This window comes from Octodon degus, unplaced genomic scaffold (genome assembly GCF_000260255.1).
Source record: "Octodon degus isolate 3935 unplaced genomic scaffold, OctDeg1.0 scaffold00168, whole genome shotgun sequence".
NCBI lineage: Eukaryota > Metazoa > Chordata > Mammalia > Rodentia > Octodontidae > Octodon > Octodon degus.
In genome coordinates, this window is record NW_004524744.1 from 4,615,643 (window position 1) to 4,643,152 (window position 27,510).

At 40.3% G+C, this 27,510-nt stretch overlaps 1 protein-coding gene across 1 annotated transcript; it reads left to right on the forward strand.

Annotated features, from left to right (window-relative positions):
- The first annotated feature begins 95 nt into the window (after nucleotides 1–95).
- Nucleotides 96–27,510, forward strand: Bmp3 (bone morphogenetic protein 3). The gene is made up of 3 exons (XM_004643194.2): nucleotides 96–431; nucleotides 15,247–16,157; nucleotides 23,593–27,510. Exons 1-3 carry the CDS (start codon nucleotides 107–109, stop codon nucleotides 23,782–23,784), a joined length of 1,428 nt encoding a protein of 475 aa, XP_004643251.1. The 5' UTR covers nucleotides 96–106; the 3' UTR covers nucleotides 23,785–27,510.

The window sequence follows — 27,510 nt, forward strand, 5'->3', positions numbered from 1 at the left end:
CCCGCGCCCGCTCGCCCGCTCGCCCGCCCGCCCGCGGGGTGGAGCGGGACCCCGGGATCCCCAGCCGGCCCCTCGCTCTCAGCGTCCCGCGCCGCCGGAGCTCGCCATGGCTGGGTCGCGCGGGCTGCTTGGGCTGTGGCTCGGCTGCTTCTACGTGAGCCTGGCGCGGGGCGAGACCCCGGAGCGGCGCCTCCCTGAGCTCTACGGAGTCGCAGCCCGAGAGCGCCCGGCAGGTGGCGGCGCGGGCCCCGAGCTGCCGCCGCACGACCAGGTGTCGGAGCACATGCTGCGGCTCTATGACAGGTACAGCGGCGGCGACGGTGTCTCTGCGCCCAGAATGCCAGGCTCCCGGGATCGGGGCTCGCGTCCCCGGCGCCCCCAGCCCGCGCGCATAGGAAACACAGTCCGCAGCTTTCGGGCGGAAGCAGCAGGTGAGTTCGCGGGGCGGCACAGTGCCTCTGTGCGCGGCCGCTTTCCCCAGGACACCCGGGCCCCTAGCCTGCGCGCTAGCACTCGGAGCCGCAGCGCTAGCTGCCCGCCGACCTTCCCGGTCCACTCGCCTGTCCCGCCACACCCCAAGTTGCAGTTCGCTCGCTGAGATCCGGGCGAGCCCAATTTTAGAGTCGCAAGAAAGGGAAAAGTGGAGAGAAGAGAGCGGAGCAGGAGCCAGGGAGGCTGCAGAAGGGAGGGTCGACACCCTGGGCCCAAATGTGCTCTGTCAGCTCTGCTGCTCCTGGACGGGACCTTAGGCAGCTGATTTCTAAATGGGCTGCGGAAATCCCCTTAGGCTGGGCTGAAGCAGAAGCCATTCGATGCGAACCCCAGGGCCCCAGAGAGAAAGGCACACTTGAACTCCCCTGCCCCGCGCGCGTTGTAGGTAGTCGCTTCTCCAGACCTTGCACCCGCGCGCTCCATGTAACTATATTTGACACTTTACACTTGCGAGTTCCCTGGAGGCAAACATCCAAATGGAACCAGGTGCTTGGGTGTTTAGATTATTTAAAAGCCATCTGGGCAGATGGGGATTCTACCATCCTCTCGGAGAGGAGGTGAGGATTGAGGGAAGGAGTAACCTTGGATCATAAAACACCCCTAGGTATCAAACGCTGAAAATCTAGATGCTCATCCCATTTTTCAACACAGATCACTGCAGCTGAAATTCATAGTTTCTCCTCATCCCTGTGGTGAGGCGAGTAATTTATGCTAAACAGCCTGTGCTAACAGTTTGCGGGAAAGTTTCCTGGACGCTGACTCTTTATATGCTTTGAGGATGCACCAGGAGTTTCTTTCACAACCTTCATGATAAAGGGCAGTGTGACTTTCAAACTTGTCTTCAATGAACCCTTGAGAAATAAACATTTTCAAGAAGGGAAGCTGTGCCTCACTGCCGTGTAAGTGCTGTCGGATTCACTGGGAAGAAATTTCCCAAAACTCTGGTATGTGGAACTCCTGGAAGAAAAAAAAGAAAAAGAAAACTAAACCATCCATCAAGGGAAGGAAGCCTGAGGTTGACACTGTAAATATGTTCTAGAGTTCATAAGCATGATGACATTTACAATAAATGTGAGTTATGCTTTCTAGTGCAGAAGGCTATCACTCAAGTCTGAACTGAACCAGATTCCACTTTCTTCTTAGGACCAGGAGGCTGACCTGGGAGGTAGCAGACACTAAGGAAGGGAAACTTGCCTGGTCTAATGCATGGCTTTGACTGACGGCCAGCCACACCAGCGAACCATCTGCGTACTTGATGGGGTGGGGGAGTCAGAGTTCAGGGAAGGGGCCCTGTGGGTGTTGAAGGGTAGGCCAGGCAGCTGGCAGTCATGTAGGTAGACACTCATCCTTGGCTGTCACCTTCTTGGTTATGATCCTAGGGAAGGGCTGAGGCACTCAAGAGATAAACCATCATTTTTGCATCAACAAAGTCTCATTTCAACTCTGAATCCCCAGGAATGGATGTGGAATTTGAGTTTCTTTTATATACATATATTGTATAGCTTTTGTCTTGGACTGAGAAGCCCTGGATCAGGATGTGAACAACTCAGGCACCACTTATTTTTGTAGTTTCCACCCGTTCTGTGCCCTATAATTGCCGGGTCTCTTATCAGCCTCACTGCCATCTTGTACCATCAAATGATGAACTCTGATAAAGAGTCCAGACATTTGCTTGCAATGGTGCACTGCAGCTTGAAGCATATGCACAAGGCTGTGGGCCCTGATAAGAAAAGTAATCCCTTTAGCATCCTAAAGCCTGTCTTAATGACTTATTCATCAAATGTACACGTTAGTTTTTGTGGAGGCTCAAGTGTCGCGTTACCTCATTGAAGACTCCTGGAGAGGTGGTTCATGTTGGCCCCCTCCCAAAAGTGTTTAGTTACCAGTCCACTGAAGACTTTATTAGGAGGCACTTTGGGCTGGAATAAGGCTGGACTCCATCAAGGTGCTAAGGTGTTCATGAGTGTCCCTCTTACTTTATCCATATTGGCATTTCCATAAGACCCCTTCACCTTATGACCTGTGTTCTGGTATAGGTGAAAGATGCTGTCGGCATTAATAAACTAAATACGTTGTCTAGTTCCCACTGATTAAGTTTCCCTGGGAATGGTACTTCTCTGTACCAAACATGCTACACACTGAGTGGCAGATGGGATGGTGTACTGTATCTAAGCAGCTGCTGCTGACCAGGCAGACTTCCTGAGTGCTTATTCAAGCTGAGTTATAGCCTTCTATAGAGGCCTACTTGATCTTTGGAATGTACCTGATTAAAATTATTTATTGTTCTAAACCTAGAATATCTTTGGTTGAAATGTAGCTGCTGTGGTCTCCCTCTGATTACTTTCTACTTAAACCATTACTTGACGGTGGGTGGCATCCATCCTAAATACACTTTTCTCCTCCCTCCACTCAAGGCAGCTGGAGTGCCAAAACCATAAGTCTGGAGTGCTTATAAGCTTTTTTGTGATGCGTAAGAATTTACATAAAGATAGAATTACTGACAGCAGAGAAGTTCAGCCTGTTTAAAACACACCCTCTTGAGGGAAGACAGGGGACAAGAAATTTGCTTTTATTTTATCCTGATTTAAATTTGTCCTTGACTACTGTGGGATAAAGGGGTGTTTTATATGGAGGTTTCTTCTGTCTTGATCCTTTAGATGGCTAATGTGTGTTCATTGTGTTCTCATTATTCCCATAGTCACTTAATCTTATTTTCCTTAATCCTAAATGAAACCTCTTCATAAAACAATTAAAACACATATGTTCTTTGTAGAACCATAACTATTTCTGCTGTACAGCTACAAAAATTACATAGTAGTGGGTGTGCATCACTTTTACAAAAGCACACATATTTCATCAGTAAAAGAGAATAATATTGAGCTAATACAGCCCCACAAACACATATTTTCCTTCAGTGAAGAGAGGATATTTTTCTTAATAGGAACAAAAAACTTTAAAAGCAAACATTGTGATTCTGACATGTTTCTGAAGTGCAACTTGAAAATGCAAGGTTCTGAGGCATAGCTGTAGTTGAGGACTGCATGAGCTTCACACCACTATGCTCTGTTCTGTCAAGGGCAGAGATGTGAGGCAAGTGTAGCTTTGATGAGCTTGGTAGTGAGAGACCATGATGACTTTATTAAAGCATAGTTACCTTGGAAGGTCTGGCAGTTCAAACAAAAGTGTACTTGAATTATCTTGTGTTTTTATTTAAAGGACAATTGTACATCTGGAGAAGAGGAATGGGATGGGCAGCTGCTTTGAATTACACATTACTTTGAATACATGATAGCCTTTAATGAAGATTTCACTATAATAGGCAAGACAGCTTTGCAGTCTCTGACATTTAAATATATATAATGCCATGGATTCTTGATTATCCATGGTAAATGGAAAGGAGAAGGAGTTAATTACATACAAATAATACAGAGTTAGCTTGATAGTATAGTTAGACCCACTCAAAGCAAGGAAGTAACCATGCAGGTCAAGGAAAAATACCCTAAGCCGATAATTCAATCAGGCAGATGATTCACTCATATGTGTACATTAAAAAAGTAGAAAATGAATGTAGTATTTACACACAATGGAGCACTACTGTGCCATAAAAAAGAAACTTAGTCATTTGCAGGAAAATGGATGCACCCTGAGACCATAATGTTAAGTGAAATAAATCACACACATACACACACTTACCTATTGCTTTCTTCTCTTTCCTGAGAAATCCAGAATATATATAAAGAGCACCGTGGAGGATGGACAGTAGGAAGTAGGAAGATAGGGGATCTGAAGATGGAGAAAGAAAGAGGATGAAAATAAGAATTGATACATGTTAGGGATATGTACCAACCCTAACCACACACAGGCTTTGCAAACATTATGGACTGCCAATGTGTACTAATAAAAAAATTATAAAAATTAGAGTTGCAAATGATCAAGCAATAAAAATAGGTACAATGGGACCGGGGAGATGGCTCAGTGGAATAAGCGCTTCCCTGGCAAGCGCAAGGGCCTGAGTTCAATCCCCGGTTCCGCTAAAAAAATAAAAGCATAATGAAAAAGACAATTAAAACAGTACTTAAGACACTCTCTCAGGCTTTCACAGAGAGCACATTGGCCAAGCAATGGCTGTGACTCATCCACATGGCTGCCATGACAAAGGTTCTACAATCTGAGGTACAGGATCTCAGGATAAATCCTGAGGGCATTTCACTGACCTTCTCAGACCAAAAAGCTACAACTCTTGTTGCATAGGTCCTGCTTTACCTTTGTCTTAACCATCCAGTAGAAAAGTATGAAGACGAAATATAGGAAATAAAGCCATGCTGTTATGTTGAGCTGTGGGGAACTCAGGTCAATAATTTCTGACATTGCCAGTTAAACAGAAGACCCAATGCTATTATGGGCTACTGGACTCTTTTAGAATATTTTGCTGAGTTTACACACCTATAATATTCAATAACGGAACTTAGAAAAAATGGGGTATACCGATGAATGTCCATTTTGTATTTGTGTATTCCAAGTGGTTAGGATAGATATATAGTTGCATTCTCTTAATGAATAGAATGATTTGTTCTAATGGTGTTTGTAAATAGGATCACAAGTCCACTTCTTGTACAGCAATTAACCACTAAGAAGGATATATGCAGTGTATTATTTGTTGAAACTGTACTTCTGATTGGATTTGAAACTGTCTTATTGCTATCTGTTTATCAATAAAACTTTGAAAAAAAAAGAAAATAAAATAAAAAAACAGTACTTAATTAAACAGTACTAAGAACAATAATAGTAATAGGGGCATGAATATCAAATCTACTTCCCTGGTATTTTTGCATTGTAAAATTTTTATTTGGAGGAAGCATCAAAGAAAACTCATCTATCCTTTATTCACTCAACAGAAGCAGAAATGGGCACCATTCTGTTTGATATTATTTTCCAACATACAGGGCTCAATCCAAAACCTATTATAGTTCATGGCCTGATCTAATTTTCTAGAGATAACTTCACAAAAAGAAATCTCTGGTGGATATTAAAGCTCATAAATAAAATTAGTTTTCATGGCCAGATAAGTTTTGGGGTGAGTGATAACTGTTCTTTGCTGTGGTACCTTTCAGGGCCTTTAAGTGTTAATGAGTCCCCTTAAAGTAGCCACACTTTCTCATTGAGAGAACATTTTTGGGAATTTTGGCTCTACAATGTGTAGTGGGAAAACACTAGTTTGGAACCTCATTAATTTAGCAAGAAAAAAGATGGGCAAAATTCGGTGGTTAGCACAGACGAACACAGCAAGTTCTCATTGCCACTAATCTCATGGTGTGCATCTCTGTGAATCCTTCTATGCGCTTAGATCCAGTTGGCATACAACATCTTCCTGCCTTCTATATTCTAAAATTCTTTGAATGTAATTTTAGCGCTCCTGTCTGTCATTAAACTTTATTTTCCTCATTTTAAGTTATCCTTCATTGTTTCCTTCTGTATGATTAATATCTCTTCTTTCACAGAAAGTATCATGCCTAAAAAGAAAATCTTCTTCATTTGTGGGAAAATGTACTGGAGAGTACATATATTGCCTTGTCAATATTTTACTTCCATTAATATTTCACAAAAGTCACATTTTATCCACAATAGCTATCAAATCCTTAATATAATCCCCAGTATTTGCTGTATAGATATAATACAAATCATCTCTATTAATGGGCCTCAAGAAAATCACTTGAGTAAGTTGACTTCTATTTTCTATTGGCTGGGTATGATTTTTACACTGAAGTTTCAGACCTAACTTTTCTCCCCAAATTTTGGTGTTGTTCCCATTTGTTAAATTTATGTATTCCAATAATCAGTTAGTATCTTGATAATTTTATTTTAATGGTAATATTGGAAAGAAATGACAATGGAGAAAAGAAATCACACAAACAGTCTCAGCTGGAATTTTCTTATGCTGTTTCAGTTGAATGAGTTTTTAAGTTATACACAAAATACATGAAAATAGAATTTTTAAATGGAAATTTGACCTATTATTAATCTAATGCCTCAAAAAATTACTAGGGTAATATATATTTTTGGAGTGATAAATTTTGAGAGCATAACCAGAGTGTCTTTATGTATGGAATATTTTTAGCAATAGATAAAATTGCTAGGCTAGTCACATGTGACTATTACTTAGTTGTGTCTTGGCATAGTCGGTATATTGGCATAGTAAACAGTAGCAAACTATATATATATACATATATGGATATATATTTGTAGCACAATTTTTTGATATGATTTTTTAAAGCAAAGATTTCTCTTTATTGATTTAAAACATCAGCATGTAGGTCATAAAGTGCTGTAGCCTTGCTGTGTTTTATGGCCCCTTTAATGATGTGCCTTCCTTGAAGATCCATCTTCCCATGACATCAGAAGCTGCATAAATGCAGCACCTTAATTGTTCCTGGGAAGCCTACGAGTAACAGTGTTTGGGCAAAATGACCCCATTATATTACCAGCTTTAGTTGGCTTTTCTTACTTTACTAATAAAGATACCATCAAATAATCCTTCCATATAATAATTATAGCCATTGATTAAAAAATGTCCAGCCCTCTTATTGTACAGTTAAAGCAGCCGAGGTCCAACATGTCCTTACTTACTTTTCCTTCAAAGAACCTTTTAATTTAATTGCATGAAATTAATCTAAAGACTGAATTGAGTATAATTGCTGTACTTAGCTATAGATTAAGATAAATGGTTTTCAAGTGGAAAAGATCACTAGAGTATTTTTCAGCTGCCTAAAGCTAAAACTTGGAAGATTTAAAATCCAATCATGGCTGAACTGCCAATTAGTTAAAGAATTAATATAGCTATTCTCAGTTACTTCAGCCAGTAAGTGGGTTAACTTCTACCTACTGTGTTTGTCTCACAAAAAATTTTTGAAAATCAATTTAGAAAGTGAATATAAACTCAAAGCAGAAAGGGCATTGCAAGCTTAGAAAATCTGCATGAGTAAGGTATTCTGAATATATTGAAAAATTGTCTCCCTTTACCTTCCCACAGAATCTTAAATGTATCTCAGACATGGATAACATGCATTTTTTTACAGCACACAGAAGAGTCAGGTGACAGCATAAATGTAAAAGTGGCAACCATCAAGCAAAGCAGTCTGTGATTTTCCCATTTCTACACTCAACAAGTTACTATGCCTTTCCTTGTTCTGGTAGCTGAGTGAATCAGGGATATACTTTTGGACAGAAATTTCTTGAAGTTAGTGAGCCTTGTAGTATGGTCCCAGGAATCACAGAAGCAACATCACCTACAAATTGGTAGAAATGCTCCAGCCAGTGTCAGACTTTTGAATCAAAATCTAGAAGTTAAACTCAGAAATCTGTTTACCTAGCTCTGATCCAGGTCTGGAAAGCACTGTTCTAAGCATGTACCTCTCACATTGTGGACATTTTACATGATCCCAGCACCAGAAATCTAGGATTGATTAGCATCCTCTTCCTAGTTCTCTCTGGTACTTTTAGTGGTCCTTTCTATGGACAAAGGATTTATTAGATTATGCAAGGATAAGCTTCTTTTACTGAGGAAGGTATATCACTGTCCTAGACAGTTTTTCCCTGACATAGGAATGGAAGTAAGCTAATCAAGACTGCTTATGTTTCTTTCATAGTTCGTGACCCTAATAATTCTGCTAATGTGACCCTAATGTGACCCTAATAGATCTGATAGAATGACGTATTCGTGGGTCTCCAAAGCAAGTCCTTGGGGGGAATAGAATCCAGAACACTTCAAGCAAGTTGAATTTGAAGTTTAAGAGATAAAACAAATATATATATATTCATGAGTTTGATCAAATGCAAATACTTGGAGTCAGAGACAGAGAGAGAAAGAAAGAGAGAAGAAAACCTATAGCTCAAGCCAAATACTCATCAAAAATAAATAGTAATGGAAGGATTTTTCATGGTTCATATTATCACCTATATGTCAAGTAGTGATTCTGTTCTACCTCGTATAGAACTGTTGCAATACCTCCTCTAATGGATCGAGGGAAGCATAAGAGCAACTTTGGTCAATTTGAGGAAGTTGAACCTACTTGAAAGGTTGGAGTGTTTTAAAACTTTGGTTATAAGAAAAAAACACCTTTGAATCTGACACATTTACACTGTTGTTCACTCAACAAATTGAATCAACCTTTCCAGGATGTGAGTGCCCAGACTGTGCAAAGCACTAGGTGCACAAAGTTTTATAGGAGGTACATCTGCCCTCCTCTGAGAGCTCACAGTCTAGGAATGCCTTAAGTGGAAGCTACAGGCAGATAAACTGATTAATGAACATTTCGCTATTCTAGAAAAGCATACATTATATCATCTTTGGCCATGTTTGACTTTGAACATAGACAGTGGTTGTTTTGGGAGCCCATAAAACTCAGTCATTTGACCTGGATTCAGGAGAAAAGCAAACTTCTGTGACTGTTCTATCGTCCTTTGCCTGTAAGTGGATGGCAGCCTGGTAGACTATGGTCCTAAGTAAGTAATGTGAGGCCAGCATCCAGCTGGTGACCATGATGGATGTGACTCTGTCCTGGGCACCCTGGCAGTTCCCGCAACAGAACTGTGTTTAGAGACAGAAGTGGGGGGGTGGGGACTGCTCTCAGTAACATATTTTCTGTATTACTGAAATGTTTTCTCTGCTTCCTAGGGATTTAACTAATCATCAAGATTTCATTTAGTCTATTTGCTTTAAAGTCAGACTTACATAGAAGTCTTTCCATTGTGTACCCTAACTCCCTTTGAAAGTGTTCTGTGTGGGTAAAAGCATAGATGAACTTGCCCAGCACACACGTGGCCTCAGCCACTCCTGGGGCAGTGCAGAGTGGCCTCACATGGCTGGACCGCCGGCCCTGAGTCAGAGCTCTGTCCCCCGAGTTGAGCCCTTGACTTCATTTAATGCAGGTGCTTCATTTTCAGATGCAAACAGAAGTAAATTTTCTACCTTTATTTAATAATCAAAAATCTACATAGGTGATAGACAACCTGTGTTCCTCTCCAAAAACAACTACTAACTTCAGTGGTCTTTAAATTTTGCATTTCTGCAATGAATAGTTTGAATTTGGCATGTTTATTCATAAAAGAAGCATTTACTCAGTATTACTTAAGGCTCAAGCTGTGTCTTTGTGACTGGTGAGTCTAATGTAAAACAGGCCCTTGTCTTGAAGGTGTTTATGGTCTGAAGAAGGAGTGACCCTATCATGAAACAGTAACAGATTTGCCTTAAAAATCAAATTTTAGGAGGATATTTGTGGTGGTACATTCCTGGAATCCTAGCACTCTGAGAGGCTGAGGCATGAGGATCAAAAACTCAAGCCCAACATGAGCAACTTAGTTACTTATATAAGAGTGTCTCAAAAAAAAGGACCAGGGATGTAGCCCACTATGAAGGCCAAAGGTTCAAACTCTTGTGCAAAATAGTAATAATAATGATGATAATAATAGTAATAATAATAACACCAATAATAATAAATGAAAACAATCAAGGAGGCAAATGGTAGGAGAAAGCATTCTAGTGCACTCCCAGCAAGTGTGTGAGTGTGGCTCATTCAGAAAGTTACCCAATCTCCAAGCCCCCTTGCATTTTCCACATATCATGACTCAGAAAATGCAGAATATAGTTTCAGTGCCAGTGGCCAAGCCTAACTACATTGCAGCTGTTGTATTACCAGCCAGGAAAATTGGGTTTGCTTTAGTTTCAGTGAACAGTGAGAGTGTAGCGCCACCTATGGGTAGTTATAACTTCCCATCAAAAACTTCGGGAAGAGCTGGAAGGAACCAGAGCCCATTGTAGTTCATTGCAAGGGATCTGCGAGTTTCTGCAGTGCCGCCTTCCACACCTTACCCTATCATAAGGAAATCCTCCTTCGCCTTGACTTATGGCCAGTTTTCACAGGTCCGTATCTGCGTCTGGTTAAATCTGTCAGAAATTCATGACGTGTACTGTCCTCAATTCAGTCCCCATTCTATCATTCGCCTTTAGGTCCCCTTTGACACCGAAAAGAAAATCCTTTATTGTCCTTCAGCCCTCAAATATTTGGAAATTATTCTCGTGTCATTGCTAAACCTTCCTTTTCCTTCCTGCAAGGAATATGTTCTTTTTTATTCAACTCAAACTTAAAAGATAGTTTGAACACTCCTCAATATCTTATTTATTTCCTCATTGCTCTTTTCTTGCTTTAACAAAATAGTTAAAATGAGAACAAAAATATTCCAAGGTGCTCTGGATAGATTACACTGGTGTGGCACACAGTGTTTCCTACTAAAGACTTCCACACCTTAAAAATTCATATGCTATATCTTGTAATCTGATAAGGCCATTTTAAATATTATATTAAATTTTTAAAAATAAGAAATTATGCCTCAGATTTCTGACTTTATAATTGCAAATAGGTAAGTACCTGACTACTTTAGGATAGCAGAAAAAGTGAACCTCAATTAAGGTATTTTTCATTCACTAATAGACTTAAATATCTGCATGTGTAGATAAATCTGGGGAAGCAAGAGAGACCTGACGTGGAATGCCAATAAGGTATGGGAGGACACTCATTTGAAAAATTAAATTAATATAAAATCTACAAGATGAAAAGGCATGAAAGCAGTTGAACAGGAATTATTATGTGCTTCTTCATGCAGGGAGGTGTTTGTCTCATTCTTAATTACTGATTAAGGCTCATGTGTTTAACTCCATGCAGGTCTCTTTGTACTATCTTGTCCATGTTAACAACGAGTCAGTATTTGTTGGCTTGCTTTGGGGAAAAAAGAGACAGTAACTTCTATAAAATCAGAGAGGGTAAAAGCAAAGTATGAGTTAGAGAAGTCAAGGAATGACTTATGAAAGGATGGAGAGTTCAAGCTTACTGTTTTAAAAAAGGACAGGAAGGATCTAGAACAGACAGGTAGGGATAATATGTTCCCAACCTTGGGCATAAATGGCAAGAGCGAAGTCATCAAGTGCTGTGTGTGATAGAACACTCATGGTTAGACTCCAACTGTGAGTGACTGCCCCCCTAGGACTTTGAATAACTGGTAGGATTCGAAATGGCTTTCTAATTTCTACTCAGAACATTGCCAGTAATTCTTATGCAAAAGTGCGCAGACACGTGGCATTACTTCGTGCTATAGTATGTTCCTTCTAGCCCTGCCCTTCATCTTTGAAGTCTGATTCAAAGGTCATCCCTTCTTTGTGTGTCCCTGTGTTCCTTATCTGGGAAAAGTCAATGGCTGCTTTGTGTACTCCAGCCTCCTTCACACCTTTGACAGCTGGTTTTACCATCATCACAGAACCCCAGTTACACCAGAGAAGCAGCCTAGGGACCAACAGCCCACATACCTGCGTTCGTATTTGCTAAAGTGAAATATTTTCTTGTGCTTTGTTCTCTGCCTTTGTTGGAGACAAAATGTAAAACATAACCACCAGGACTGTCTTTATCTAAAATATGTCATAAAGACAAAAACTTGAATTTCAAGAAGTTCATTGCCCAGTTCACTCTTTATTCTTCATATTCCTATTGAAGGAGATCCTAACTTTATTTTTTTACTGCATTAGAAATGCTTTTAGAAATTTTCCTTTTGCACCCTATGACTATGATACCAGTGGTTGTCGTAGACCACCACCGTCCAATGGAGATTTCATGTGAGCCACAAATAGGAGCCACATACATAATTTAAACATTTTAGCTACATTTAGAATATGACAAGGAACAAGTGAAACTAATTTTAATAACTGAAATCTCTTAGATTCCTATATAATCATTTCTACACATATTCAATATGAAATATATTAACCTGCATTACAGTTTTTTGTATCAGGTTTTGAGCTGCCATGTGGGTTTCCTACTTCAGGAAATATCGAGCTAAGCATCCCTGGCTGGTCCCCATCACACTGCAGGGGCACCTCTAGTTAGGCAATATCAGTGAGGCTTGTGTGTGTAGTGTGAGCTTTACCTGCATCCGTTTAGTTGGTCCTCACAATAGCTTCGCAGCTGGCACTGCTGGGTTCATTTCACAGAGACGTGCCCTGCGTTTTGAATGCTTAGATTGTTTGTCTGAGGGCCACTGCTGGGCACAGTGGACCTAGGACTGGATCATAAGGCATTGGTTCCCATCTAATGCACAGAACTAAAATGAGAATAATCAAGGAACTCAGTATGACGCATTATGAGACTTTTTATGAGAATGTGTTGGACATTAGACACAGGGGTTCGAGTGAACTGACAGTAAGTCACAGAGCCATGGAAGTGTATTTGAAGGGCAATCATTTGGAAGCACAGTGTGGAGGAAAGGGGCAGGATTAGTGTACGGGGTGAGACCCTGGTGTCCCAGCCCCCAGTGTCCATTGATTCCCCTACAGTCTGTTTGTGTGGCAACCATTCCTTGCCACATACATAGAACAGAGTGACTTTTCTTCTTTCCATTTTGAACTTCCATCTGCTGCCTGAAGTTTTGGTAAAAGTATACGCTGTGGTGACTGGGATGAATTAAGGCCAGAGTCTGAAACAACCCCAGTGCCATGGCTTTGTTAGAAAGGTCTGTAAAATATTACCCTGGTGTCATGGCTTATACAAATGTGCACAAATGGCAGTTTCCTCCTTTTGCTTCACACAATGTTAAAAATGAGCAAAATATGTTTCCCATTGCACTTCTGTGCTTGGGGACTGAGTGAACTCATTTTAAGTTTCTGCGTCTTCCTAAGAATGTTTTATTTTTACTGAAACATGTTTTTGATCAGGAGCATAATTTCACGATTGCGTGTGTTTCGGAAACAAATATGTCTGTGGGACAAGTGCGTGGAGGAGGAGGACTTGGGCTCTGCTCACACATCGCTGGATCGGTGGTCCTAGATGGAGCTCTTGCTTTAGGCTGACAAGTAGCTCCATAGATCATCTTGAGAGAACAATCCAGCTTGTTGCCTTCCTAACCAGTGTACCCCTCTCACTGCCACTCATTTCTAGATTTGAAGAACTAGGAATTACAATTAAAAGACCTGGGTGATTTTTAATACTAAGAAATGTACCCAAGGCCTTTACATTGAGTTACTTCACCATACCCACTTCCTTTTTTGGAGACAGGGTCTTGCTAAGGTTCGCAGGCTGGACTTGACCATGTGATCCTCCTGCCTCAGCCTCTCAGATCACTGGGATAGTAGGTGAACCATCATGCTTGGTTTAGAAGTGTAACTTAAATTTATGCAATGTCAAACCTTAAACTGCACTTTGAAGACATGAGAATTAGATATTATCTCCACTTTACCAATGAAAACATCAGTTTGTCCACAGTTGCAGAGCTGTAATTGCCTAAGCGAGGATAAACCAAGGGAAGTCTAATTCTATAAGCCTTATATTAGAGGCTTTTACATTAATTTGTCAAGTTTGTAGAACTAGATCTTCACAGTCTCCAGACTTCAGAATTGCCCTCTCCCCACCTCCAGTACCAGTGATCAAACTCAGGGCCTTGCATTTGCCAGGCAAGCACTTAGGCCTGAATCATTTTTTTTATCTTGTACTTTTTAAAATTGATGTAAATCTGCATAATCTGAAATGAACTATTTTGTTTTACATTGAGAATTAATATCTTCATAATGTGGTTCATTTACCAAGTCTATCTAGCTCAAAAAATATATCCACTATTCCAAAGTAAGATCCCATAACCATGAAGGAGCTTCTGTGTGAGGGGAAACTCTTGCCTGTGGGCTGTGGTAGCCCTGGAGGTGCATTTGTCTCTATGGATTTAACTGCTTATGTAAATGCAGTCAAACAATATGGACCCTTTATATGTGAGTTCTTTAGCATATTGTTTTCAAGATACATTTACATTGTAACATGCATTAGCATTAATTCATTTTCACTACAATATTAGCTCATTTGTAACTACACCACAATTTGCTTCTCTATTCATCTGTTCATAGTCATTTGAACTGTTCTGAGCTCTGGGATACTGTAAATAGTGCCACTATTAACAAATACTTCTTGGAGTGCCTGTTTTCAGGTTTAGGAATATATAAGCAAAGGGACAGGATTGCTTGATCATATGAAAGCTCTATCCTTAACTATTTAGGAAACAACTTAAATTTTGCGCAACAGCCAAATAATTTTACTTTCCCAAAAGCAGGGTGAGTCCTCCAGTTTCTCCACATCCCCATAGACTTCTTGCACTTGGGTGTTTTGGTTAGTTAATTATACCCCTCCTAGTCTGTGTCCAGTAATGTAGCACAGTGGTTTCATAGCTTGCCCTCATGACAGATTCTGAGTACCTGTTCATGTGCATCTTGGACATTAGTTTATTTTCTTTGGAGCTGTGTCTACTCAAATCCTTTGTCCATATTTTATTGGTTTCTTTCTCTGTATATGATCCATGTGCTGTATTCTAGATAATACATCTATCAGAGATAGTGATTAACAAATATTTTCTGACCTTCTGTAGATTGTGTTTTTACTTTCTGCACAGTGTCCTTTGACATACAACCATTTTTAATTTGGGTGACTTTTAAAAAGTATTCATTTATCTTTTATTGATGTATCTTTTTATCCTTTTGTTACTTTCACTTTTGTTCTCATCTAAGAATTCACTGGCAAATCAAAGATCATGAAGATACTATCCTTATGTTTTCTTCTAAAAATTTTATAGTTTTTAGCTCTTATGTTTAGAGCCTTGTTTTATTTTGAACGAATTTTTAATATGTATAAAGTAGGGGCTCTGTTAACTTTCATTTACTCCTTTTTGTTTCCTTTCTAGGAAAACTTGATGGCAAAGGACTGCATATTTTTAATATGACTTCTTTAACCAAGTCTGAAAGCATCCTGTCTGCTACACTGTATTTCAGAATTGAAGAGCTAGTCAATGCCAGCCTGAGTTGTTCGCTGTCCCAAGGATGCTTTCATCCTGAGCAGAGGAAACACATTCAGATCGATCTCTCTGCATGGATCCTCAATTCCAACCCAAACCAAAGTCAACTCCTGGGTCACCTATCAGTAGATGTAGCCAAACCTCATCGAAATGTGGCATCCTGGATATCTAAAGACATCACTCAGCTTTTGAGGAAAGCCAAGGAAAGTAATGCGTTCCTCATAGGATTCAACATAACATCCAAAGCCTACCAGTTGCCAAAGAGGGTGTTCCCTTTTCTGGAGCCTTATATCTTAGTGTATGCCAATGATGCTGCCATCTCTGAGCCAGAAAGTGTGGTGTCAAGCTTCCAGGGACACCGGAATTTCCCCAGGAAAGTGGTGCCCAAACTGGACAGCCACATCAGAGCTGCTCTGTCCTTCGAACGGAGGAAGAAGCGGTCTACAGGGATCTTGTTGCCTCTGCAGAACAATGAGCTCCCTGGGGCAGAGTATCAGTACAAGGAGGATGGTGTGTGGGATGAAAGGAAGCCTTATAAGACCCTTCAGACACAGCCCACTGAGAAAAGCAAGAGCAAGAAGAAACAGAGGAAAGGGCCTCACCAGAAGAGCCAGACTCTCCAGTTTGATGAGCAGACCCTTAAGAAGGCAAGGAGAAAGCAGTGGATCGAACCTCGGAATTGTGCCAGGAGATACCTTAAAGTAGATTTTGCAGACATTGGCTGGAGTGAATGGATTATCTCCCCCAAGTCTTTTGATGCCTATTATTGCTCTGGAGCATGCCAGTTTCCCATGCCAAAGGTAGACATTATTTTCGCCCTGTGCTTACTATTTCCATAAGATAGAGAAACAGGAGAGGGAGGGAGGGAGGGAGGAAAGGAGGAAGGGAGGGAGAGTTTTTATTTACAAAATGCATCTGGGCCCTTACGTGCTGCATTCTAAAGTGTAATAGGTAAGATGGTTATGTTTGATTTTTCTTTCATATTTATTAAAGTCTTATGAGGTCAGTATTGGTATGAATAATATGAGAAAAGATACATAAAATACACATGTTGTGTTGCTTCCAAACTTGTGCAATGTGGGCATGCGTAAATCTACCTGTCCACAATAAGCAAGCCCCAGAGGATAGGAGGCCGATCTTTGAAGGGTATTCAGGAAAAGAGTGAGTGCTGTGGAGGCAGGGAAGAAGTAAGCCTGCTACAGGACCTTTCTTAGTAAGTAGTTTCTTGTCTAATGAAATGTCCCCATAAAGCCCAGGGTCAAGATATGGCTAGGTGAACAGGTAAATGGATTTAATGATATCCATCAGATGTTTATTTCATTTGCCTTCCTGCTAAATATCAAAAAAAGAACACAAGATGGGTTATGATGACTCCGTCAACTTCTTCCAAGGCCCACTGTAGCCTTTCAAAAATTGCCTATACTTTCCAAAATCAATGGGGACTACATTCTATCATATCAGTACTCGGTATCCTCACAAGTATAGTTTCAAAAGTTTCTTCTGCCCTCACTTCCATCTTGCACAGCAAGTCCAGGTGATAATTCTCCTTGAAATTGGAGCATAAGTAGAGGGCTCAAGCTAGAGTAAGATCTAGGGGCATTATCCAGCCTTCAATTATACTTATTGCTGTATTTGTATTCTCAACTTGAAGCAGTTGTAATCTATGGTATACAGTGAAAAATGGCTGAAGGAACAGAATTCACAGAAAGAATATAAAATTTCTCTGCAAACTTGAGTTAATTTTGTTATTGTATTATAAGAGAGAAGAAAGATCCCTTGCCTGAGATAGTGACCGTTTCTGCTTAGGGGCCTTTATATTTTTAAGTGCTGGTCCTATCTAGGATCATTTGGTGGACTGCATGAGGCTTGGGGCCTTGGGGCCACAAATGTCATTGAAATCCCTTTTTTCTCCACTAGAATGCCTCAAAAAGTTGATTGTTCTACATTTTCTAAGACTTTGTCATTCCCCAGGATTTCTGATGTTCGCATGCCTTGTAAACATAAGTGATGTATTTGCAATCATCTAAACAGCTTTCTCTCATCTGAAAATTCATAAAAGACGGTTAATTGATCAAACAAATATGTCATTAAAATGGGAAGACATTTAAAAAGATACACACAAAAGAGACAGCAAGTGTAACAAGTACAGCTGGATCTTTATTTAGAGAACCAAGAATGAAATTTTGTGCTATTGAGAACCAAGAATGAAATTTTTAAAATAGCTTTTTTACTCCAGGATGACTGATTTACAGTGGAATGTGGGGTTTTCAAAAGTCTCTCACATTCTTTTAAGTTCTTATTTTTCTGGATAGCTTAGTTTCTCTCCTCCCTTCTCATTCCAGCCTTTATACTCAAGTCATACTACCTGGAGACCCTCAGCTCTTTTTCTAGTTATCTCCAAGCTCAAGAGCACTGACTTGGGCTGGCCAAATAGCTCAGTGGATTAAAGTGCCTGCAAGCAGGTGCAGGGACCTGGGGTCAATCCCCCGGGGCCTGCTGTGCCAGCCCTGCCCCTGGGGTGTGATGAGATGGCAGTTGAGACTGCAAGTGGTGGCATTTTCCTGTAATCTCAGCTCTTGGGAGGCTGTAAACAAGCGGATCACTACAAGACTGATCTAGTAGCGAGACTCTGAACACCCTGTAGACCCTTCCCTAAAATACAAAAAAAAAAAAAACCAAAAAACAAAAAACAGTGGCTCATCATCCACCCTCCACAGTTGCTTCAATCTCAGCCCTCTGCTCTTGGCTCTGCCTGGTCTTACTCTGCACAAACTAGCTGGTATTTCAGAAGAGCCTTGCATGATTCTCAGGGATATAAAGAATGATAATTTAAAACTGAGCCCAGTGCAGTAGCTTGCTCTTGCAATTCTAGCACTCTGCGAGCTCTAAGGCAGAAGGCTTGCAAGTTTGAATTCAAAGACCTTATCTCAAAATTAAAAAAAAAAACAATTAAAATATCTGGTGACATAACTCAGTGTGAAGGTCCTGGATTTAAGCCCTATACTACAGTCAAGCAACCAATCAATCAGTCGATCAAAACAAACTAACGAGAAATGAATTAAATCTACAAGAGTAGATTTTTGCAGCAGAATAACTAAGTAGACATGCTTCCTCATAGCAGGCTTTTGTTGGTTCCAGAAATTGATCTTAGGACCTCCCCCTTGCCACGCAGATCCTGTACACTGGACAGCAAGCTTCTTAAACTTTTTTTTTCCCCTGCGGAACTGGGGATTGAACTCAGGCCCTTTGACTTGCCAGGGAAACACTTATTCTTCTGAGCCATCTCCCTGGCCCCAAGCTTCTTAAACCTTAACTTACCTGCAGACTAGGATCATGTTAATGTGTACTCTTGATCCAGTGCATAAGGAAGTAGAACCTAAGGTTGTGCTTATCTAATGAGTGATACTGGTGTGCTGGTGCACAGAGTGTCCTTGGAGGCACAACACTGAGAGCCAAAGTCTTTTACTTGGAGTCTTGTTTTCACCCTTAGCATCTCTGATTCTTTGCATAGGTTACACAGACTCTCAAAATGTTAGCTTTCTGAGTTGGGTGAAATGGTAACAATATAAATAAAAGTACCTACATAATAAACAGAGTGGACAGTTGAGACAGTAGAGTACCTGACATTTAGTAAGTACATAATCACTAAATACTTATTATTGATGTTATTATTCATGGCCATTGCGGAGACTGAGGAAAACAGAACGTAAACTTAAGGGGCCAAAGAAAGACTATGGGGCATAAAGGGGAAAAAAACAATGGTAAGACCAAAAATGTTTTGCAAATATTTCCATGACATGGATTTCCATAGTTACAAAGCTAAAATGAGAATCTCCCTGTGGGTTCAGCAGCCAGTGAGCAACTTGAGTGCAGTTCCTCTAGAAAGCAGTAGTCCCTGGAGTACATGCATTGCAGAAACTGCAGTCATCAGAGTATTTGTCCAAACCTGGGATGGCCTCAGAGTTCCAGTGAGGCATACCAGGGCTATGTGTGGAGTTTTGTCTCTGGGCTTAAGATTTCCCTTTGCCAGGCTGAGAGTTGAACTTTGGCCATTACGGAGAGTTCTCCCTCTCTCATCACCTTGTACAGATCTGTTCAGATTTTAAAGCTTTCCAAGCTTTGTGTCTTTCAAACAGTCCCATAACCAGAAGGATAGGAAACATGAAGAAAAAGGAAAGGGCAATTACTGAGCCTCTCTGCTTTCAGCACAGTCTTCAATGTGGCAGCCAAAGAGAACTATTTAAATAAAATTCTATTCTGACCATCAGGAAAACGAATGTCTCTGACCAGAGCAGTAGGACACGTGGAATAACTGAAACACCAAAGAACTTTCCGACCTTAGATATACATTTCACCCCAGAGAGCAGCTCTCCCAGGCCAGACTTTGCTGTTGGCCCTCCCTTCTTGGCCCCCTGAATGAAAGAAAGCCTGCTCTATAGGATGGGGCTGTTTGTCTGCAAAAGTCGACAACCTGCTCTGTAATGCATAACAGCTGTGCTCTGCCTTTCCCAAATTCCAGACTTTGCCCTTTCACTGATTCTAATTAGATAGTTTCTGGGCCATCACACCCATGTGGGCTGGACTGGAAGAGTGAGGAGCGAAACCTCATGGCTGGGGTCAGGAATGAAGGCTCTCAGCCGATGACATCCTCTCCCCTGCTAATGCATTTGTAATCAAATTCAACATGAGGACAGCACACACGGCTTGGCAGGTGCAGGCCTAACCACTGTAGATTTCATTCACAGACACGGCAGTTTGGATTTGTGTGATTTCTAGGCTTTGCAGCCAATCTGTTGTCCCAGAGAGAGACCCTTGGAATTTTTCCATGAGATGAAAAATACCCATCAAGCTAAAGCCAATTTCCATATCTTTGCCTCCCTCACCACCTTAGCAGAGTTGGAAAACAGAAATTTCAAATGAAAATGATTGAGCGATTGTTGCTGACAGAGATCCAAGAAACCAACAAGGATTAGGGGGATGAAGTTATGGTTGTTAGGAATCATGCAAAAGGTAGAAATTGCAAAGACAATCAAATAAGGCAGCAAATAACTGAAATACTTTAAGCCAAGCATCCCCTATAAAAAGTGCACATTTAAAAAAATATTTTATCTATTAATTTGTTTCTTTGGTACAAGGTCTTGCTATGCAGTGTGGGCTCATAGTGATCCTCCTGTCCCAGCTCTCCCAGCCCTGGGACCAGGGCCAGCAGGGCATGTGGTATCCGGGTTTGAACTCGGTTGTTTGCGCTTGCCAGGAAGGTGCTTGGACCACCGAGTTATCACCTCAGCCAAGAAAAGCACATTTAAGGAGCTCAAAATCATATACCTTGAATGAGTTTCCAATTTTCCAACCCTAATCTCTAGATGTGAAGGTGAACACTAAAAACATTACATTTCAATGTACTCAGTTACCCAAATAAAGCTGTCTGAGTTGATATAGAAGACACATATCACGCTCTTTAAAAAGAGACATCGGTAAGGGAAAGAGCAGCAATTTGTATTTGTGGTTGTTGTATTTCTTCAGCTTAGTAAAGAGAGTCATGGGAAACATGATCTGAATTCAAAAACAAATAAAAAAATCACGCATTGGCAGCATGTTTCACACCAGCAAATTACAGCATGGGTCATCTGTGCATGACATAATTATTCCTGGTAATTGCAGCTTGATCAGAGGACTCCACACTGAGGAGAAAGGGGGCACTCCCTAGCAATCCGAGAGGCTGCTGATAAGAAACACTGACCCCAGTCAAGCACTTACGTCTGCACTCCGGGAACCCACTGGAGACTACTCTTGTACTCAGTTTCTGAGCCCATCTTGTCTGAGTTGGAACTAAGGACAGGAATTTTCCTAGGAAACACCCATGAATATTTTCCATATCTACACCAGGTCGTTTGTGCAGGCGTTTTATTCCTGTTGATGGGAATTATTTCCATAGAAATAGGTAAAGAAAGACAGCATGCTGCTTCTTAGGAGCGCCTCATGCACTTCGCAGTGTTGCTCCAGAATCTGCTCTGTTCTACGCACTGAGGAACGGCGAAGCGCTGCATATCTGTTGCTGAGGAGCGCAGCTGATTATGTAGATACACTTTCCTGAAATGTAAATATTAGAGGTCAGCAAACATTAACAATAACAATTGCATCAGAAAGTGCTAGCTTCAAGAATATTCTGTGAGTTTCCGACAAGCTGGATAACTGAGTTTTCAGAATAACTTTAAGTTAATAGAAAAAAGTATATAGTATTTTGGGGTTTGTTTCTTTTAAGAGATTACCAAGACTGGTGAAATAAGCAATGGCTATTCACACTTACAGTACGGTGCAATTACCGCAGCTTGTGTAAAATACACAAATATTGAAAATAAAAGGTACACAATATGCAAAATAAAGCAGCCTGGATTAAAGCTAATTAATTTTACATTTCCAGGAACAAGTAAAAGCAATTGCCAGTGATTAAGACTAATTTTTTAAGATATTTAGCACTATTCACAATAAAATTTATTCACATTTATTCACAATAAGCCTATCTTAAGGATAACATTTGAAATCGAAAGATGAGATGAGACAAATCAGGCTTTCCCTTTCTCTGCCAAAAAGAACCTTTTTTCATCTGTTTGTTTTCGCGATATGTCGAGCTTCCCAGGTCTTCTCCCTCAGCTTGTAGATACCTGTAGCCTTCTACTGCAGCTTCTCACGCTGGAGTTTCAGGGGTTGGAAATTAATATCCCAATTCACTGGGGTGCCTCTGAGCCGCAAGAAAGTTGGCTCAAAATCTTAAATTCTGCTGTTAAAATTTTGGGTTAAATCTTATCCTGACTTGATCTCTGGCAAGTTACAAATTTCCATTTGAAGTATTTTGGGTAGGGATTTTCTTTTTCTATGGAGAACCAATCCCAGGGTCCCATACATGCTAGACACATCCTCCAAGAGCTCCATCCATAGCCCCCAAATACCTGTTTTAAAATGTGTTTTAAGGCAGTAATAGTTTCCATCAGCAAAGAGACATTGGGGAGAACTGATGTTGAAAACTCCAGTACCTCTTATGGAGTTCCTCTTACTACACCAGTAATTCCAAATATTCTGGGTTCGTCAATCCTCCAGTGTTTTTAGGTACAGAGGAGAAGTAGGCATTCTAAATCACACCACATGCTTCATATGGATGTTAATGCTTCCATTTGGAATTTTCTCAGGGAAGAGATTTAACCCAGGTTCCTTTGGTCAAACTCCTGACATCGGTGGGATAATGGTAGGCCCCGAGTTTATTCTCTAGGGACAGAGTTTACACTTAGAAAACAATGCTGCTGTGTTTGTCTAAACCTGTGGAGCAACAGTGACCCCTAGTGGTCAATGCTGTGATCTTTTTACCACCAATTTCTGTTTCTGAATGTTGAACAGTGGTCACTAACCAATTCATCCTCTTGGCACCTGTGAAATAAATAAACAAAGTCTCCCATCCTGATTAGTTTTATTTTAATAATACAAGTATAAATATCACTATAAACGTGGCACTAATGTGTCTCTGTTAAATAGGACACTTGTCAGGGTTCCTTATGATCAGTATAATGTCAAGAGCAAATTATCTTATAGTTGTTGCAGCCGTTCCTGAAAACATCTAGAACTCACTGATCCCATGGTTGGAGACAAAGTTGTTTTGTAATTAAATGATTTAAGCCAAGAGAACTGTTCGATTTCTCACTCTACCACTTACAGCCGACTTGACTTCTCACGAGCCATTTAAACTTTTTGAAGGACTGGTGGTATAGCTCAGCGGACTAAGCGCTTGCTTAGGTAAGCTGAGGGACCACGGTTCAATACCTGGCTCCACCTGCCACGCCGGCCCGCCTTCGGGCACGCTGAGCCGGCGATGGAGTCCAGGCGCGGTGGTGCGCGCCTGTAATCCCAGCACTTGGGAGGCAGAAATCAGGAGAATCGCTACTAATGTGGGCTACCCTGAAAAAAAAAAAAAAACTAAACTTGTTGAGTCTTTATAAGAAATAGTGGCTTTGTCATAGACTTAGAGGAACCCTCCGTAAAAGGCCTGGGGCATAGCAGGTACCTCATAAGTGATAACCGTTTTGTGAAGGGTGCTGTAGAAAGTTGTGCTGAAGGTGCAGTCGCACAGATGCCAGACTGCTTATTAGACTGTCCGGAGAAAAGGAAGATGTAAGCATTTGACGTGACAAGGTGAGAGAAGCACACAAACAGCTCCACGTAACGTTCTTCTCCTGTTTCTTTTTCTAGTCTTTGAAACCATCCAATCACGCAACCATCCAGAGTATAGTGAGAGCGGTGGGGGTCATCCCTGGGATTCCAGAGCCTTGCTGTGTGCCAGAGAGGATGTCCTCACTAAGCATCTTGTTTTTTGATGAAAATAAGAATGTCGTGCTCAAAGTCTATCCTAACATGACAGTCGACTCCTGCGCCTGCAGATAACCTGGCGAAGAGCTAATCCGGATGCCTCGTTCAAACATCAGTTTATTTCTTATGAACCTGTTTAATTTTGCACTGCCAATGCATTGTGTTCTGAAAGATTTTTTCATAGTCAAAAGAGAATATGAAAATAGCCTGATGACTTCCAGCAAACAGAACTGGACTGTATTTGTCTTTGAATGTAACTAAAAGCAAGATTTTAGTAAACATGGACACCTTTTTCTCTTTTTTAATCGTACATAAAAAGCTAGCAAATTGTTTTTAGAACTTTTGGAGAACACACTGATTTATTTTTTTAATGGGCCTTAAGAATCTATTGGAAAAACAGCAATAGCTTATCATTTATCTGTCTGCGTAAGTAGGATTCTTGTGTTAGATTCCTGAGCAACTCATCAAATGCGAAATAACCCAATAGGTTTGATGTTTAATTATCTTTAGTGATCTGAGACTTGTTTACCCTTTTTCCATAACAATGTGTGTTGAGTGCATGTGTGTGTGTGTGTGTGTGTGTGTGTGTGTGTGTCTGTCTGTCTGTCTGTCTGTCTGTCTGTCTGTCTGTCGGTCTGTTTTTCACCTGTCAGGTGCCTGTGCCCCCTGTAAGATTTACTTAATATGCTTCTGTAACTCAGTCTATTTACGATTCTCTTTTTAAATTTCATTTTCTAGTAAGCACCATTCCATTACCAAAACTAAGAGAAACAACCAAGCGCACGCATGGAGCTACCCCTGCACCCAGCCATTTCGCTGGAAACACACTTGTTTTCACTTCACTGCACCCCAGAAAAGGGAACCTGCAGCTCACTTTTTGAAAATCAAATACATTTCTTCTCCTGTACTTCTTTCCCACAAATATTTTCATTTGTTCTGCAAATTGAATTCAAAAATCTTTCTTGAAGCCTGAATTTTTTCCTCTTCTTGATATCCCTTAACTTCATGGGAGGTTGTCCGTTGGAGGCTGTTTAAATCACAGTCATGGACTGAGTGTCCTTTGTTGTGTAGTTCCAAGTGCTTGTCTCCATCATGAAATCTGTGCTTTAGTGAAACTCACTAAAAGTCACCCACCAGGAAAGGCAGTCGAATATAGACTATCACTTGAGTCTCTCCCGTTTGTCAAAATGATCTCCTCTTATTATATTTTTGCCCTTGAAAAACGTTTCAAAATCTTACATGCACTATATTTACTTGAGAAACAGAAGTGATTGGAGGCAACAGGTGGCTCTGGCGGAGCCTCTCTGGTTGGTCCTCATCTTAGTTCAGTCTAACCAGGCAATTAAAAATAACTCAGCCCGTTCTGACGCTGCAGAGCCAGAAGAGACGGAACTTCGTTTCCTCTCTGCACGCAGTCTCTGTGATGGTTCAGGCACCTTTAAAAATAAATTTGCTGAACTTCGATTTTGCGAAAGACGCTGCGGTAACCGCGTGCCCTAAGTTTCCTCCTGGGTGAAATGAAGAGGCTGACTGCTCGAGGTGGACAGCCAGGCAGGCACGGAAGTGTTGGGCTTCTCTGACAAGCTGTTTCTTCCACATTTGCCTTGAAGGCCAGAAAGTGTTAGATAGAAAACTCGGCAAGTGTCTCCCGTCATAGGCCAAATGCACAAGTACCCTATACTTCAGTGTTTGCACGTGAGTGTGGAATTCTCTATAATCTAAGTGGTACTTTACTGGAAACGTATTTTTTAAATATTGCCATGAAAAGAGACTCTCTGCCGCTTTTGAATTACACAAGCACTGGTGTGAGCGTGGATGAACCCTGGAGGAGACCCAAATCTCCAGAGTTAAAGTTCTGCTGCCTAAGTTACTTATTTTCCTTCAGTTAATTTTTTTCTGCTAGCATAAAGTTAGAGATTGAAACTGAGATGAGGGATGAAATTAATTTTTAATACGATTTTGCACAGAGAGCCAAATTTGAAAGAAAAAGGCCAGATAGGCTACCATATCCTAGTCATACTGTTTTTTGAGAAGAACATTTCTTATTTCTTGGTAGATATGATTAAATACTTAATTTAGCTTTTCCTAGAGATGTGCCTGACAGTTCTTAGTATCAAATGTCTCAGCCTTTTGTATGCAAATAAATGTCTTTTACCTTTCTTAATATGAATCGGTGACTACTTATTACAGATTAAATCTTACAGTGGCAGAAGTGTCCTCTAAATAATAAAAATTTCAAAGTATCAGCTAATTAAGGTTTATTTTTCCTAGTGCTTGATATGATAAATTTGCTAACAAGGAAAAAGCTTGTGCAATGGAAATGGTCTTCACTAGGATTTTCTGGATGATCTTTTAAACTTCTACTGGATTGAGGAAATAGAGTGACTTAAATAAAAAAAAAAAGTTTTATTCCCAAAGAATACAGACTCAATAGTAAAGGATGAAGCAAATGAACTGACATTTTTATTAATAAACGTTTATTTAAAACAATTTTAAATACATTCCTGTTTCTCAGTTTATTAGGTAATAATTTACATATAATTCCTATAGTCTTTTATAAATTTCTTGATATTAAATTGGTATGCATGAGAAGAAATACTACATTTATGAATACCATTTTCTAAGTCATGCAAATGTCCCATTCCCAAACACTTCCCCAGCCATTCCCCAATGTGGGATTTATGCACACGCGTGCGCACACATGCATGTGCGCGCACACACACACACACACACGCACACACACACTGCATTACCTAAGAAGGGAATTCTTTCTTTAGTACCTGTTCTATGCATCTCAAGGAACTGCTAATGTCAATACAGTATTTTAAGAATACCTTGTTATAACCATTGTAAATAATTGCAATTTATACGATTCAAGGTTGTAGAACTTAAACTGGAAGATTGGATTCCTCAGCTCTCAGGACTGCAGTATTCCAGGTTAATTTTTATATTCACCTAGCTATATATTAACAGATGATCATTTATTAAGATAAGGTTTTATATGTGCATATTTCTGTGTGAAACTCTTACTTCCCATTCGGTACTTTCATAGCAATCAGATGTGAGTAATACTATCATCAGCCTGACATAAGATTTTTTGTGTAATTAGACTATTCAACTTAGGCTTGCTGCTTTCGCTTTTCTCTGTTAAAGATTAATTGTTTAGACATTGATTTCTTGTTGAATGGAGAATATGCACATCTGATGTGTAAGATTAAATAAGCAATTATAAGTGATCTTGGGTAAGTCTGACTGTATAATTTGTCCTCTCCTGAGAATTGTATTTTAATGTAGTTTACAATTGATAAAATGATCCCACTTTTCTAACAATTAAGACTTTCCTTCAGCCTATCGCACCAGTTTCTGTAAATGTTTTAGCTGAGAATTTAATGCTTGTACAGTGAATGGCAATTATTAAAAATATGTATATGGAAAAACTTTAAAGATGCTTTTAATTTATTTAATAACTGCTGCCTTCCTATGATAATTTTCATTTTTAGAAAGTAAGAAAAAACTTTTAACTATAGTTCTTAGGTGCAAAGTGAATTTTGGTTCTGTAGTCCAATCTGTTGAAAGAGTGTATCACAGTGAAACTGTGATGGACGCTTCACTACTGATATATTAAGCTTGGCTGAATTTGTAACACTTTCCTCCAGTAATGAAGAGCTTTTCATTATACGGTATGGAAATAAAAATCATTTAATTAACCATTTCTCTATTCCTTTCTGTTTATTGGGAACAATCCCATTTCTACTGTACTCTTGGCTGTGCTGAGTTTGAAGAGGGAAACCTGTTTAGGTC